At 44.8% G+C, this 16,689-nt stretch overlaps 1 protein-coding gene across 1 annotated transcript in view; it reads left to right on the plus strand.

Annotated features, from left to right (window-relative positions):
• The window catches only part of LOC112241707 (F-actin-uncapping protein LRRC16A), a gene marked incomplete at its 5' end in the record, with an annotated part of 149,015 nt that extends 141,640 nt beyond the window's left edge, over positions 1 to 7,375 (plus strand). Inside the window, 3 exon segments of the mRNA XM_042315244.1 lie at positions 3,432 to 3,607; positions 5,408 to 5,495; positions 6,971 to 7,375. Coding sequence (XP_042171178.1) covers positions 3,432 to 3,607; positions 5,408 to 5,495; positions 6,971 to 7,228 — 522 coding nt within the window.
• Between the last annotated feature and the right edge of the window lie 9,314 nt (positions 7,376 to 16,689).

The following is a 16,689-nucleotide window of genomic DNA, read 5'->3' on the forward strand; positions in this document are numbered from 1 at the left end:
CGTTTAGCTCAGTTACCTTAGCTTTCTTGGGAACAGGAACAATGGTGGCCCTCTTGAAGCATGTGGGAACAGCAGACTGGTATAGAGATTGATTGAATATGTCCGTAAACACACCGGCCAGCTGGTCTGCGCATGCTCTGAGGGCGCGGCTGGGGATGCCGTCTGGGCCTGCAGCCTTGCGAGGGTTAACACGTTTAAATGTCTTACTCACTACGGTGGCAGTGAAGGAGAGACCGCATGTTTTCATTGCAGGCCGTGTCAGTGGCACTGTATTGTCCTCAAAGCGGGCAAAACAAGTTATTTAGTCTGCCTGGGAGCAAGACATCCTGGTCCGTGACTGGGCTTGGTTTTTTCCTGTAGTCCGTGATTGACTGTAGACCCTGCCACATGCCTCTTGTGTCTGAGCCGTTGAATTGAGATTCTACTTTGTCTCTGTACTGGCGCTTAGCTTGTTTGATAGCCTTGCGGAGGGAATAGCTGCACTCTTTGTATTCAGTCATGTTACCAGACACCTTGCCCTGATTAAAAGCAGTGGTTCGCGCCTTCAGTTTCACACGAATGCTGCCATCAATCCACGGTTTCTGGTTAGGGAATGTTTTAATCGTTGCTATGGGAACGACATCTTCAACGCACGTTCTAATGAACTCGCACACCGAATCAGCGTATTCGTCAATGTTGTTGTCTGACGCAATACGAAACATCTCCCAGTCCACGTGATGGAAGCAGTCTTGGAGTGTGGAGTCAGCTTGGTCGGACCAGCGTTGGACAGACCTCAGCGTGGGAGCCTCTTGTTTTAGTTTCTGTCTGTAGGCAGGGATCAACAAAATGGAGTCGTGGTCAGCTTTTCCGAAAGGGGGGCGGGGCAGGGCCTTATATGCGTCGCGGAAGTTAGAGTAACAATGATCCAGGGTCTTTCTGGTTGCGCAATCGATATGCTGATAACATTTAGGGAGTCTTGTTTTCAGATTAGCCTTGTTAAAATCCCCAGCTACAATGAATGCAGCCTCCGGATAAATCGTTTCCAGTTTGCAGAGAGTTAAATAAAGTTTGTTCAGAGCCATCGATGTGTCTGCTTGGGGGGGGATATATACGGCTGTGATTATAATTGAAGAGAATTCTCTTGGTAGATAATGCGGTCTATGGTGGATGTAGAGATTAGGAATCCTGATTGTGATGTATCCCTGTCAGAGTCTGTGGTGGATGTAGAGATTAGGAATCCTGATTGTGATGTATCCCTGTCAGAGTCTGTGGTGGATGTAGAGATTAGGAATCCTGATTGTGATGTATCCCTGTCAGAGTCTGTGGTGGATGTAGAGATTAGGAATCCTGATTGTGATGTATCCCTGTCAGAGTCTGTGGTGGATGTAGAGATTAGGAATCCTGATTGTGATGTATCCCTGTCAGAGTCTGTGGTGGATGTAGAGATTAGGAATCCTGATTGTGATGTATCCCTGTCAGAGTCTGTGGTGGATGTCTAGATGTGATGGAGTCCGTGGTGGACGTCTAGATGTGATGGAGTCCGTGGTGGACGTCTAGATGTGATGGAGTCTGTCTAGATGTGATGGAGTCCGTGGTGGATGTCTAGATGTGATGGAGTCCGTGGTGGATGTCTAGATGTGATGGAGTCTGTCTAGATGTGATGGAGTCCGTGGTGGATGTCTAGATGTGATGGAGTCTGTCTAGATGTGATGGAGTCCGTGGTGGATGTCTATGTCTAGATGTGATGGAGTCCGTGGTAGATGTCTATGTCTAGATGTGATGGAGTCCATGGTGGACGTCTAGATGTGATGGAGTCCGTGGTGGACGTCTAGATGTGATGGAGTCTGTCTAGATGTGATGGAGTCCGTGGTGGACGTCTATGTCTAGATGTGATGGAGTCCGTGGTGGATGTCTAGATGTGATGGAGTCCATGATAGATGTCTAGATGTGATGGAGTCCGTGGTGGAGGTCTAGATGTGATGGAGTCCGTGGTGGATGTCTATGTCTAGATGTGATGGAGTCCGTGGTAGACGTCTAGATGTGATGAAGTCCGTGGTGGATGTCTATGTCTAGATGTGATGGAGTCCATGGTAGATGTCTAGATGTGATGGAGTCCGTGGTGGAGGTCTAGATGTGATGGAGTCCGTGGTGGATGTCTATGTCTAGATGTGATGGAGTCCATGGTGGATGTCTAGATGTGATGGAGTCCGGGGTGGATGTCTAGATGTGATGGAGTCTGTGGTGGATGTCTAGATGTGATGGAGTCTGTGGTGGATGTCTATGTCTAGATGTGATGGAGTCCGTGGTAGATGTCTAGATGTGATGGAGTCCGTGGTGGATGTCTATGTCTAGATGTGATGGAGTCCGTGGTGGATGTCTAGATGTGATGGAGTCCGTGGTGGATGTCTAGATGTGATGGAGTCCATGGTGGATGTCTAGATGTGATGGAGTCCGTGGTGGATGTCTATGTCTAGATGTGATGGAGTCCGTGGTGGATGTCTAGATGTGATGGAGTCCATGGTGGATGTCTAGATGTGATGGAGTCCGTGGTGGATGTCTCGATGTGATGGAGTCCATGGTGGATGTCTATGTCTAGATGTGATGAAGTCTGTGGTAGATGTCTAGATGTGATGGAGTCCGTGGTGGATGTCTATGTCTAGATGTGATGGAGTCCGTGGTGGATGTCTATGTCTAGATGTGATGGAGTCCGTGGTGGATGTCTATGTCTAGATGTGATGGAGTCCGTGGTGAATGTCTAGATGTGATGGAGTCCGTGGTGGATGTCTAGATGTGATGGAGTCCGTGATGGAGTCCGTGGTGGATGTCTAGATGTGATGGAGTCCGTGGTGGATGTCTATGTCTAGATGTGATGGAGTCCGTGGTGGATGTCTATGTCTAGATGTGATGGAGTCCATGGTGGATGTCTATGTCTAGATGTGATGGAGTCCGTGGTGGATGTCTAGATGTGATGGAGTCCGTGGTGGATGTCTAGATGTGATGGAGTCCGTGGTGGATGTCTAGATGTGATGGAGTCCGTGGTGGATGTCTAGATGTGATGGAGTCCATGGTGGATGTCTAGATGTGATGGAGTCCGGGGTGGATGTCTATGTCTAGATGTGATGGAGTCCGTGATGGATGTCTAGATGTGATGGAGTCCATGGTAGATGTCTAGATGTGATGGAGTCCGTGATGGAGTCCGTGGTGGATGTCTAGATGTGATGGAGTCCGGGGTGGATGTCTAGATGTGATGGAGTCCGTGGTGGATGTCTATGTCGAGATGTGATGGAGTCCGTGATGGATGTCTAGATGTGATGGAGTCCATGGTAGATGTCTAGATGTGATGGAGTCCGTGGTGGAGGTCTAGATGTGATGGAGTCCGTGGTGGACGTCTAGATGTGATGGAGTCCGTGGTAGATGTCTAGATGTGATGTCTTATAGCTCATCATTTCCAGGGTCTGTTGGAGTCCATGGTGGATGCTGCGGAGGGTCTCTGTCCCCATGTGATGAGGAAGACTAACCTTCGTCAGGACCTGATCAAAGCCAGCACAGCTAAGATGGTGGTTCCCCGTAGCTTCGTCAAGAACACCCTGCTGGAACAGTCTGGAGTCGACATCATCAACAAGATCAGGTGAGACTAGAGTTGTATCATGTGTTTATATGACAAGACACTCCACTCCACACTAATGATGTCCAGACTTCATTAAAAAACTCAACATTATTTTTACTGTTGTCCTGAAATCACTAACCTCCATGTCCTTGTTCTCTTGGCTGAATGAACTATGACCTCTGGCTGACAAGCCTGAGTACAATGAGAAGCAGAATCCTAGTGTACTGTTTTTATATTGTGTTATCTACATTTCTCTCTGTGTCCTCTGTCACTGTCTGTGTCCTCTGTCACTGTCTGTGTCCTCTGTCACCGTCTGTGTCCTCTGTCTCTGTCACTGTCTGTGTCCTCTGTCACTGTCTGTGTCCTCTGTCACCGTCTGTGTCCTCTGTCACTGTCTGTGTCCTCTGTCACTGTCTGTGTCCTCTGTCACCGTCTGTGTCCTCTGTCACTGTCTGTGTCCTCTGTCACTGTCTGTGTTAAGGTCATAGCAGTGGCCCTGATTGTTAGATTCCCACTTATTGGTCCTGTCGTTGGACAGTGTGCAGGTGTCTATCCGTCTAGTGTAGATTCCCACTTATTGGTCCTGTAGTTGGACAGTGTGCAGGTGTCTATCCTTCTAGTGTAGATTCCCACTTGTTGGTCCTGTCGTTGGACAGTGTGCAGGTGTCTATCCGTCTAGTGTAGATTCCCACTTATTGGTCCTGTCGTTGGACAGTGTGCAGGTGTCTATCCTTCTAGTGTAGATTCCCACTTATTGGTCCTGTAGTTGGACAGTGTGCAGGTGTCTATCCTTCTAGTGTAGATTCCCACTTATTGGTCCTGTAGTTGGACAGTGTGCAGGTGTCTATCCTTCTAGTGTAGATTCACACTGTCATTTAGAACGCCAGGGGGTTGTTCACAGCCTGCTGGTCTGATGGCCCACACAGCCTGCTGGCCTGATGGCCCACACAGCCTGCTGGTCTGATGGCCCACACAGCCTGCTGGTCTGATGGCCCACACAGCCTGCTGGTCTGATGGCCCACACAGCCTGCTGGTCTGATGGCCCACACAGCCTGCTGGTCTGATGGCCCACACAGCCTGCTGGTCTGATGGCCCACACAGCCTGCTGGTCTGATGGCCCACACAGCCTGCTGGTCTGATGACCCACACAGCCTGCTGGTCTGATGGCCCACACAGCCTGCTGGTCTGATGGCCCACACAGCCTGCTGGTCTGATGACCCACACAGCCTGCTGGTCTGATGGCCCACACAGCCTTGCCTCAGTGTTGACCCTGTGAAGTGGGAATGAATGAAACCTCTCTCCTCTTTCTGACTTCATCCCTCTGTTTCTCTCCTCTTCATCAATCTGTTTCTCTACTCTTCATCAATCTGTTTCTCTCCTCTTCATCAATCTGTTTCTCTCCTCTTCATCAATCTGTTTCTGTCCTCTTCATCAATCTGTTTCTCTCCTCTTCATCCCTGTTTCTCTCATCTTCATCAATCTGTTTCTCTCCTCTTCATCAATCTGTTTCTCTCCTCTTCATCTCTGTTTCTCTCCTCTTCATCAATCTGTTTCTCTCCTCTTCATCCCTGTTTCTCTCCTCTTCATCCCTGTTTCTCTCCTCTTCATCCCTGTTTCTCTCCTCTTCATCCCTGTTTTCTCCTCTTCATCCCTGTTTCTCTCCTCTTCATCAATCTGTTTCTCTCCTCTTCATCCCTGTTTCTCTCCTCTTCATCAATCTGTTTCTCTCCTCTTCATCCCTGTTTCTCTCCTCTTCATCAATCTGTTTCTCTCCTCTTCATCCCTGTTTCTCTCCTCTTCCCCTCTCTGTTTCTCTCCTAGTGAGGTAAAGCTGAGCCTGGCTTCCTTCCTCTCAGACCGTATCGTAGATGAGATCCTAGAAGCCCTGTCTGGTTCTCAGCACACACTGGTGAGTCTTAATCATGCCTGGAGATACAGTGCAATCACTACTCACGGTAACCATGACAACACGACAAACACTCGTGGTAACCATGGCGACACATCGATGTGCATGGTAACCATGACAACACATCACTACTCATGATAACATGACAACACATCACTACTCATGATAACATGACAACACATTAGCTTGAATATTCTGTGAAATTCTAACATGAATTCTATGATTCATACTGAGTCAGTCACTGGTTCACTAGTTCAGGTGTATGATCATATAGGTCATATATAATAATACACAGTAATAGTGACCATAGTAACAGTAATAGTGACCATAGTAACAGTGATAGTGAACATAGTAACAGTAATAGTGACCATAGTGACAGTAATAGTGACCATAGTAACAGTAATAGTGACCATAGTAACAGTAATAGTGACTATAGTAACAGTAATGGTGACCATAGTAACAGTAATAGTGACCATAGTAACAGTAATAGTGACTATAGTAACAGTAATGGTGACCATAGTAACAGTTATAGTGACTATAGTAACAGTAATAGTGACCATAGTAACAGTTATAGTGACTATAGTAACAGTAATAGTGACATAGTAAAAGTAATTTGATTTGATTTGATTTAGTAATAGTAATAGTGACTATAGTAACAGTAAGAGTGACCATAGTAACAGTAATAGTGAACATAGTAACAGTAATAGTGACCATAGTAACAGTAATAGTGAACATAGTAACAGAAATAGTGACCATAGTAACAGTATTAGTGACCATAGTAACAGTAATAGTGACCATAGTAACAGTAATAGTGAACATAGTAACGGTAATAGTGAACATAGTAACGGTAAAAGTGACTATAGTAACATAGTGAACATAGTAATAGTGACTATAGTAACAGTAATAGTGAACATAGTAACAGTAATAGTGAACATAGTAATAGTGACTATAGTAACCGTAATAGTGACCATAGTAACAGTAATAGTGAACATAGTAACAGTGATAGTGACCATAGTAACAGTAATAGTGACCATAGTAACAGTAATAGTGAACATAGTAATAGTGACTATAGTAACAGTAATAGTGACCATAGTAACAGTAGTAGTGAACATAGTAACAGTTATAGTGACTATAGTAACAGTATTAGTGACCATAGTAACAGTAATAGTGACCATAGTAACAGTAATAGTGAACATAGTAACAGTGATAGTGACTATAGTAACAGTAATAGTGACCATAGTAACAGTAATAGTGAACATAGTAACAGTAATTGTGACTATAGTAACAGTAATAGTGACCATAGTAATGGTAATAGTGAACATAGTAATAGTTACTATAGTAACAGTAATAGTGACCATAGTAACAGTAATAGTGACCATAGTAACAGTAATAGTGAACATAGTAATAGTGACTATAGTAACAGTAATAGTGACTATAGTAAAAGTAGTGTAATAGTCATTATGTCTTGCTCCCCCTAGGCTGACCACCTGGTGAGGAAGGAGCGTCCTCTGGTCCAGCGGGAGTCTGTGGACCTGGACGTACGCGAGGAGAGGGCTCCTAAACGGGCCACCACGGAACTGAATGAGGCAGAAAGGCTGGAGGACCTGGAGACATGCATGGTACACTACACTACACAACCATATGTTTTGTGTGAGGGCCAGGATCCTGTTCATTCTGTTTCCTGTCGTGGGTTCCTCACTCATTTGGGGTTCCAGACATGTCTGTTCTCAGACTGAGTGTTACAGGGAGATGAGCTAACCTTGGCTCATGTCTGGTTATCGTCCTGAAAGGCCACAATCCTTAATCTACCATTAAGGTTAACTGGTTCTATCTAACTGTAATGAATTAGCAGTTCCTCATGCTGTGCCTACTGGCCATTGTAAGATGGTAAGATAGGGAGGTTCATTCATGGTATGGTAAGATGGTAAGATGGTAAGATGGGAGGTTCATTCAATATGGTAAGATGGTAAGATAGGGAGGTTGATTCATTATGGTAGGATGGTAAGATAGATAGGGAGGTTCATTCAATATGGTAAGATGGTTGATTCATTCAATATGGTAAGATGGTGGGATAGGGAGATTGATTCATTGATGGTAGGATGGTAAGATACTATAAGAGGGAGGTTGATTCATGGTAGGATGGTAGGATGGTAGGATAGGGAGGTTGATTCATTATGGTAGGATGGTAAGATACTGTAAGGAGGTTCATTCAATATGGTAAGATGGTAAGACACTATAGGGAGGTTGATTCATTATGGTAGGATGGGGGATAGGGAGGTTGATTCATTGTTGTAGGATGGTAAGATACTATAGGGAGGTTGATTCATTATGGTAGGATGGTAGGATACTGTATAGGGAGGTTGATTCATTGTGGTAAGCTGGTAAGATACTGTAAGGAGGTTGATTCATTATGGTAGGATGGGGGGATAGGGAGGTTGATTCATTGTGGTAGGATGGTAAGATACTATAGGGAGGTTGATTCATTATGGTAGGATGGTAAGATACTGTAGGGAGGTTGATTCATTATGGTAAGATGGTAAGATAGGGAGGTTGATTCATTATGGTAGGATGGTAAGATACTGTAGGGAGGTTGATTCATTATGGTAGGATGGTAAGATACTGTAGGGAGGTTGATTCATTATGGTAGGATGGTGGGATAGGGAGGTTGATTCATTATGGTAGGATGGTAAGATACTGTAGGGAGGTTGATTCATTATGGTAAGATGGTAAGATACTGTAAGGATGTTGATTCATTATGGTAGGATGGTAGGATAGGGAGGTTGATTCATTGTGGTAGGATGGTAGGATAGGGAGGTTGATTCATTGTGGTAGGATGGTAGGATAAGGGAGGTTGATTCATTGTGGTAGGATGGTAGGATAGGGAGGTTGATTCATTGTGGTAGGATGTTAGGATAGGGAGTTTGATTCATTGTAGTAGGATGGTGGGATAGGGAGGTTGATTCATTATGGTAGGATGGTAAGATACTGTAGGGAGGTTGATTCATTATGGTAAGATGGTAAGATACTGTAGGGAGGTTGATTCATTATGGTAGGATGGTAGGATAGGGAGGTTGATTCATTGTGGTAGGATGGTGGGATAGGGAGGTTGATTCATTATGGTAGGATGGTAAGATACAATAGGGAGGTTGATTCATTATGGTAGGATGGTAAGATACTGTAGGGAGGTTGATTCATTATGGTAGGATGGTAAGATACTATAGGGAGGTTGATTCATTATGGTAGGATGGTAGGATAGGGAGGTTGATTCATTGTAGTAGGATGGTAGGATAGGGAGGTTGATTCATTATGGTAGGATGGTAGGATAGGGAGGTTGATTCATTATGGTAAGATGGTAAGATAGGGAGATTAATTCATTATGGTAGGATGGTAAGATACTATAGGGAGGTTGATTCATTATGGTAGGATGGTAAGATACTGTAGGGAGGTTGATTCATTATGGTAGGATGGTGGGATAGGGAGGTTAATTCATTGTGGTAAGATGGTAAGATACTGTAAGGATGTTGATTCATTATGGTAAGATGGTAAGATACTATAGGGAGGTTGATTCATTGTGGTAGGATGGTAGGATAGGGAGGTTGATTCATTATGGTAGGATGGTAAGATACTGTAAGGAGGTTGATTCATTATGGTAAGATGGTAAGATAGGGAGGTTGATTCATTATGGTAAGATACTATAGGGAGGTTGATTCATTATGGTAAGATGGTAAGATACTGTAGGGAGGTTGATTCATTATGGTAGGATGGTAAGATACTATAGGGAGGTTGATTCATTATGGTAGGATGGTAGGATAGGGAGGTTGATTCATTGTGGTAGGATGGTAGGATAGGGAGGTTGATTCATTATGGTAGGATGGTGGGATAGAGAGGTTGATTCATTATGGTAGGATGGTAGGATAGGGAGGTTGATTCATTGTGGTAGGATAGGGAGGTTGATTCATTGTGGTAGGATGGTAGGATAGGGAGGTTTATTCATTGTGGTAGGATGGTAAGATACTGTAAGGAGGTTGATTAATTATGGTAGGATGGTAAGATACTGTAGGGAGGTTGATTCATTATGGTAAGATGGTGGGATAGGGAGGTTGATTCATTATGGTAGGATGGTAAGATACTGTAGGGAGGTCGATTCATTGTGGTAGGATGGTGGGATAGGGAGGTTGATTCATTGTGGTAGGATGGTAGGATAGGGAGGTTGATTCATTGTGGTAGGATGGTAGGATAGGGAGGTTGAGTCATTATGGTAGGATGGTAAGATACTGTAGGGAGGTTGATTCATTGTGTTGGGATGGTAGGATAGGGAGGTTGATTCATTGTGGTAGGATGGTAGGATAGGGATGTTGATTCATTGTGGTAGGATTGTAGGATAGGGAGGTTGATTCATTGTGGTAGGATGGTAGGATAGAGAGGTTGATTCATTATGGTAGGATGGTAGGATAGGGAGGTTAATTCATTGTGGTAGGATGGTTCTAAGGGATTCATCCTATTGTCTTATTGGCACTGACCCTCATCCTATTGTTTTAAACAGACAGGTTTAGTCCAGGTTTGTTGATTGACTGCATGTATTCTATATTTAGTTCTGGCTGTGCTTGGTGTTTCTGCTGTTGTTTACACAGCCATTACAGAGATTGGGCTGGATTACACAGCCATTACAGAGATTGGGCTGGATTACACAGCCATTAAAGAGATGGGGTTGGATTACACAGCCATTACAGAGATTGGGTTGGATTACACAGCCATTACAGAGATTGGGCTGGATTACACAGCCATTAAAGAGATGGGGTTGGATTACACAGCCATTAAAGAGATGGGGTTGGATTACACAGCCATTACAGAGATGGGGTTGGATTACACAGCCATTAAAGAGATGGGGTTGGATTACACAGCCATTAAAGAGATGGGGTTTGATTACTTGGTAAATGAACTTCCCTCCCATCCTCCCTCCCATCATCTCTCCTCCCTCCCTCCCTCCCATCCTCTCTCCTCCCTCCCTCCCTCCCATCATCTCTCCTCCCTCCCTCCCTCCCATCCTCTCTCCTCCCTCCCTCCCTCCCATCATCTCTCCTCCCTCCCTCCCTCCCATCCTCTCTCCTCCCTCCCTCCCCCTCCTTCCCTCGCTCCCTCCCTCCCTCCCATCATCTCTCCTCCATTCCAACATCCCTCCCTCCCTCCCTCACTCCCTCACTCCCTCACTCCCATCCTCTCTCCTTCACTCCCTCCCTACCCCCTCCCATCCTCCCTCCTTCCCTCCCATCCTCTCTCTTTCCCTCCCATCCTCCCTCCCATCCTCTCTCCTTCCCTCGCTCCCTCCCTTACTCCCATCCTCTCTCCTTCCCTCGCTCCCTCCCTCACTCCCATCCTCTCTTCTTCCCTCTCTCCCATCCCTCTCTCCTTCCCTCTCTCCCATCCTCTCTCCTTCCCTCCCTCCCATCATCTCTCCTTCCCTCCCTCCCATCATCTCTCCTCCATTCCAACATCCCTCCCTCCCTTCCTTCCTCACTCACTCACTCACTCACTCACTCACTCACTCCCATCCTCTCTCCTTCCCTCCCTCCCCCTCCATCCTCTCTCTTTCCCTCCCTCCCATCCTCTCTCCTCCCTCGCTCCCATCCTCTCTCCTTCCCTCCCTCCCTCCCTCCTTCCCTCGCTCCCTCCCTCGCTCCCTCCCTCACTCCCATCCTCTCTCCTTCCCTCTCCCATCCTCTCTCCTTCCCTCCCTTCCATCATCTCTCCTCCCTTCCATCATCTCTCCTCCCTCCCATCCTCTCCTCCCTCCCCCTCGCTCCCTCCCTCACTCCCATCCTCTCTCCTTCCCTCTCTCCCATCCTCCCTCCCTCCTCCCTCCCATCATCTCTCCTCCCTCCCTCCCATCATCTCTCCTCCATTCCAACATCCCTCCTATCCTCTCTCCTTCCCTCCCTCTCTCCCTCCCATCCTCTCTCCTCCCTCCCTGCTATCCTCTCTCCTCCCATCCTCCCTCCCTAAGTAGTGTATTAATTAAGTCCTTTCATCAAGGCCGCCTGTGTTTCCTCTCTAAATGAATCTCATTAAGAGCAGCATTACTGCCCGTCTTTGTAGCGGCGTACATCAGTCAAACACTCACAGAGAGGCCTGGGTCTTATTCACTCGGCACCAAACCAAAGACAACATCTTGAAACGGAAGGTTTTTCTCTGAATTTGTCCAATTAAAAACACTTGTTTTTAAATTTTTCGTTGCACAATGTTTTGAAACGTTTTGCTTTGGTCAACACTAATGAATACAACCCTGCCACTCACATGGGATGTGTTTTTCTCCCTGTAGTGATTGATATGATCTGGTGGTTGTTGTCCTAATAGGTTAAACCACAGCCATTTACACGGCTCTGGGTTAATGTCCCAAAGGATTTAAAATGGATTCCATCTCATTGTTTACCTGAAGAAGCTTTAACCTTCCAGCCTTGAGTTCTCTCTCTCTCTCTCTCTCTCTCTGTCTCTGTCTCTCTCTCTCTCTCTCTCTCTCTGTCTCTGTCTCTGTCTCTCTCTCTCTCTCTCTCTGTCTCTCTCTCTCTCTCTCTCTCTGTCTCTCTCTGTCTCTCTCTCTCTCTCTGTCTCTCTCTCTGTCTCTCTCTCTCTCTCTCTCTCTCTCTCTCTCTCTCTCTCTCTCTCTCTCTCTCTCTCTCTGTTTCTCTCTCTCACTCTTTCTCTCTCTTTCTCTCGCTCTCTCTCTCAATTTAATTCAATTCAATTCAATTCAAGGGCTTTATTGGCATGGGAAACGTGTTAACATTGCCAAAGCAAGTGAGGTAGAAAATATATAAAGTGAAATAAACAATAAAAATTAACAGTAGACACATACAGAAGTTTCAAAACAATAAAGACATTACAAATGTCATATTATATGTATATATATATATATATATACAGTGTTTTAACAATGTACAAATGGTAAAGGACACAAGATAAAATAAATAAGCATAGATATGGGTTGTATTTACAATGGTTTGTGTTCTTCACTGGTTGCCCTTTTCTCGTGGCAACAGGTCACAAATCTTGCTGCTTTGATGGCACACTGTGGAATTTCACCCAGTAGATATGGGAGTTTTTCAAAATTGGATTTGTTTTCGAATTCTTTGTGGATCTGTGTAATCTGAGGGAAATATGTCTCTCTAATATGGTCATACATTGGGCAGGAGGTTAGGAAGTGCAGCTCAGTTTCCACCTCATTTTGTGGGCAGTGAGCACATAGCCTGTCTTCTCTTGAGAGCCATGTCTGCCTACGGCGGCCTTTCTCAATAGCAAGGCTATGCTCGCTGAGTCTGTACATAGTCAAAGCTTTCCTTAATTTTGGGTCAGTCACAGTGGTCAGGTATTCTGCCGCTGTGTACTCTCTGTTTAGGGCCAAATAGCATTCTAGTTTGCTCTGTTTTTTTGTTAATTCTTTCCAATGTGTCAAGTAATTATCTTTTTGTTTTCTCATGATTTGGTTGGGTCTAATTGTGTTGCTGTCCTGGGACTCTGTGGGGTGTGTTTGTGAACAGAGCCCCAGGACCAGCTTGCTTAGGGGACTCTTCTCCAGGTTCATCTCTCTGTAGGTGATGGCTTTGTTGTGGAAGGTTTGGGAATCGCTTCCTTTTAGGTGGTTATAGAATTTAACAGCTCTTTTCTGGATTTTGATAATTAGTGGGTATCGGCCTAATTCTGCTCTGCATGCATTATTTGGTGTTCTATGTTGTACACGGAGGATATTTTTGCAGAATTCTGCGTGCAGAGTCTCAATTTGGTGTTTGTCCCATTTTGTGAAGTCTATAGGTAGATCATTAGAGAGAGAGAGAGAACTCTACAGGTAGATCATCTTAATGATCTACCTATAAAGTTCTCTCTCTCTAATGATCTACCTATAAAGTTCTCTCTCTCTCTACTGATCTACCTATAGAATTCTCTCTCTCTCTCTAATGATCTACCTATAGAGTTCTCTCTCTCTCTAATGATCTACCTATAGAGTTCTCTCTCTCTCTCTCTCTTTCTAATGATCTACCTATAGAGTTCTCTCTCTCTCAATGATCTACCTATAGAGTTCTCTCTCTCTCTAATGATCTACCTATAGAGTTCTCTCTCTCTCTCTTAATGATCTACCTATAGAGTTCTCTCTCTCTCTAATGATCTACCTATAGAGTTCTCTCTCTCTCTAATGATCTACCTATAGAGTTCTCTCTCTCTCTCTTAATGATCTACCTATAGAGTTCTCTCTCTCTCTAATGATCTACCTATATAGTTCTCTCTCTCTCTAATGATCTACCTATAGAGTTTCTCTCTCTCTCTAATGATCTACCTATATAGTTCTCTCTCTCTCTAATGATCTACCTATATAGTTCTCTCTCTCTCTAATGATCTACCTATAGAGTTCTCTCTCTCTCTAATGATCTACCTATAGAGTCTCTCTCTCTCTCTAATGATCTACCTATAGAGTTCTCTCTCTCTAATGATCTACCTATAGAGTTCTCTCTCTCTCTAATGATCTACCTATAGAGTTTCTCTCTCTCTAATGATCTACCTATATAGTTCTCTCTCTCTCTAATGATCTACCTATAGAGTTCTCTCTCTCTCTGTAATGATCTACCTATAGAGTTCTCTCTCTCTAATGATCTACCTATAGAGTTCTCTCTCTCTCTCTCTCTCTCTAATGATCTACCTATAGAGTTCTCTCTCTCTAATGATCTACCTATAGAGTTCTCTCTCTCTAATGATCTACCTATAGAGTTCTCTCTCTCTAATGATCTACCTATAGAGTTCTCTCTCTCTCTCTAATGATCTACCTATAGAGTTCTCTCTCTCTCTAATGATCTACCTATAGAGTTCTCTCTCTCTCTCTAATGATCTACCTATAGAGTTCTCTCTCTCTCTAATGATCTACCTATAGAGTTCTCTCTCTCTCTCTTAATGATCTACCTATAGAGTTCTCTCTCTCTAATGATCTACCTATAGAGTTCTCTCTCTCTAATGATCTACCTATAGAGTTCTCTCTCTCTAATGATCTACCTATAGAGTTCTCTCTCTCTCTAATGATCTACCTATAGAGTTCTCTCTCTCTAATGATCTACCTATAGAGTTCTCTCTCTCTCTCTCTCTCTCTCTAATGATCTACCTATAGAGTTCTCTCTCTCTCTAATGATCTACCTATAGAGTTCTCTCTCTCTCTCTCTCTCTCTAATGATCTACCTATAGAGTTCTCTCTCTCTAATGATCTACCTATAGAGTTCTCTCTCTCTAATGATCTACCTATAGAGTTCTCTCTCTCTCTCTCTCTCTCTGTAATGATCTACCTATAGAGTTCTCTCTCTCTAATGATCTACCTATAGAGTTCTCTCTCTCTAATGATCTACCTATAGAGTTCTCTCTCTCTAATGATCTACCTATAGAGTTCTCTCTCTCTCTCTCTCTCTCTGTAATGATCTACCTATAGAGTTCTCTCTCTCTAATGATCTACCTATAGAGTTCTCTCTCTCTCTCTCTCTCTCTGTAATGATCTACCTATAGAGTTCTCTCTCTCTAATGATCTACCTATAGAGTTCTCTCTCTCTAATGATCTACCTATAGAGTTCTCTCTCTCTAATGATCTACCTATAGAGTTCTCTCTCTCTAATGATCTACCTATAGAGTTCTCTCTCTCTCTCTCTCTCTCTGTAATGATCTACCTATAGAGTTCTCTCTCTAATGATCTACCTATAGAGTTCTCTCTCTCTCTCTCTCTCTCTAATGATCTACCTATAGAGTTCTCTCTCTCTAATGATCTACCTATAGAGTTCTCTCTCTCTCTCTCTCTGTAATGATCTACCTATAGAGTTCTCTCTCTCTAATGATCTACCTATAGAGTTCTCTCTCTCTAATGATCTACCTATAGAGTTCTCTCTCTCTAATGATCTACCTATAGAGTTCTCTCTCTCTAATGATCTACCTATAGAGTTCTCTCTCTCTAATGATCTACCTATAGAGTTCTCTCTCTCTAATGATCTACCTATAGAGTTCTCTCTCTCTCCAGTGTCTTTTCATTTTCATTTTTCTGAATTCATTGAGCCTTTATCTTGTCTCCTTTCTCTTCTTTTCTGCTCTCTTTGTCTCTCCTTCCTTCCTTCCTTCCTTCCTTCCTTCCTTCCTTCCTTCCTTCCTTCCTTCCTTCCTTCCTTCCTTCCTTCCTTCCTTCCTTCCTTCCCTCCTCTTTCAACCTTTGCATCATGGAGACTCTTTGCTGCACCAGTGTAAGTAACTCTCGACTCTCTCTCTCACTATTTTTCACTCTTTCTCTCACCCACCCTGTTCTGTATCTGTCTGTCTGTCTGTCTGTCTGTCTGTCTGTCTGTCTGTCTGTCTGTCTGTCTGTCTGTCTGTCTGTCCGTCCGTCCGTCCGTCCGTCCGTCCGTCCGTCCGTCCGTCCGTCCGTCCGTCCGTCCGTCCGTCCGTCCGTCCGTCCGTCCGTCCGTCCGTCCATCCACTCACTAGCTGGTACAGTAACACAAAGACCATCCTTGTTCAGTCCTCTCCCCCCCTCTCTCTCTCTCATTTTATCTGAGCCATCAGAATGTGGCAGCCCTGAGGGGAAACTGGCCCGACAGACACTAGCCCTCCCCTCCTCCACTCTTCCCTTCCTCCCCTGCCTCCCTTCCTCCCCTGCCTCCCTCTCTGCCCAGCCTGGACCAACGTGAACTGACTACTGAGTTGGATCTGATGGTTCAGATCCGGTCCGGTTAGAGATTGAGGCCATTTTAATCTCTTCAAGAGATGAAAAACTCTGTTGGCACAAACAGAATTTGATGAAAAGGACAGTGGGGCCTGACGCAGTAAGATAAGACAGTGGGGCCTGAAGCAGTAAGATTGGACAGTGGGGCCTGACAAAGTTTGATAGGACAGCGGGGCCTGACAAAGTTTGATAGGACAGCGGGGCCTGACAAAGTTTGATAGGACAGCGGGGCCTGACAAGTTTGATAGGACAGCGGGGCCTGACAAGTTTGATAGGACAGCGGGGCCTGACGCAGTAAGATAGGACAGCGGGGCCTGACACAGTAAGATAGGACAGCGGGGCCTGACGCAGTAAGATAGGACAGCGGGGCCTGACGCAGTAAGATAGGACAGCGGGGCCTGACGCAGTAAGATAGGACAGCGGGGCCTGGCGCGGTGAGATAGGACGGCGGGGCCTGGCGCATTCAGATAT

This window comes from Oncorhynchus tshawytscha, unplaced genomic scaffold (assembly GCF_018296145.1).
Source record: "Oncorhynchus tshawytscha isolate Ot180627B unplaced genomic scaffold, Otsh_v2.0 Un_contig_3918_pilon_pilon, whole genome shotgun sequence".
Classification (NCBI taxonomy): domain Eukaryota; kingdom Metazoa; phylum Chordata; class Actinopteri; order Salmoniformes; family Salmonidae; genus Oncorhynchus; species Oncorhynchus tshawytscha.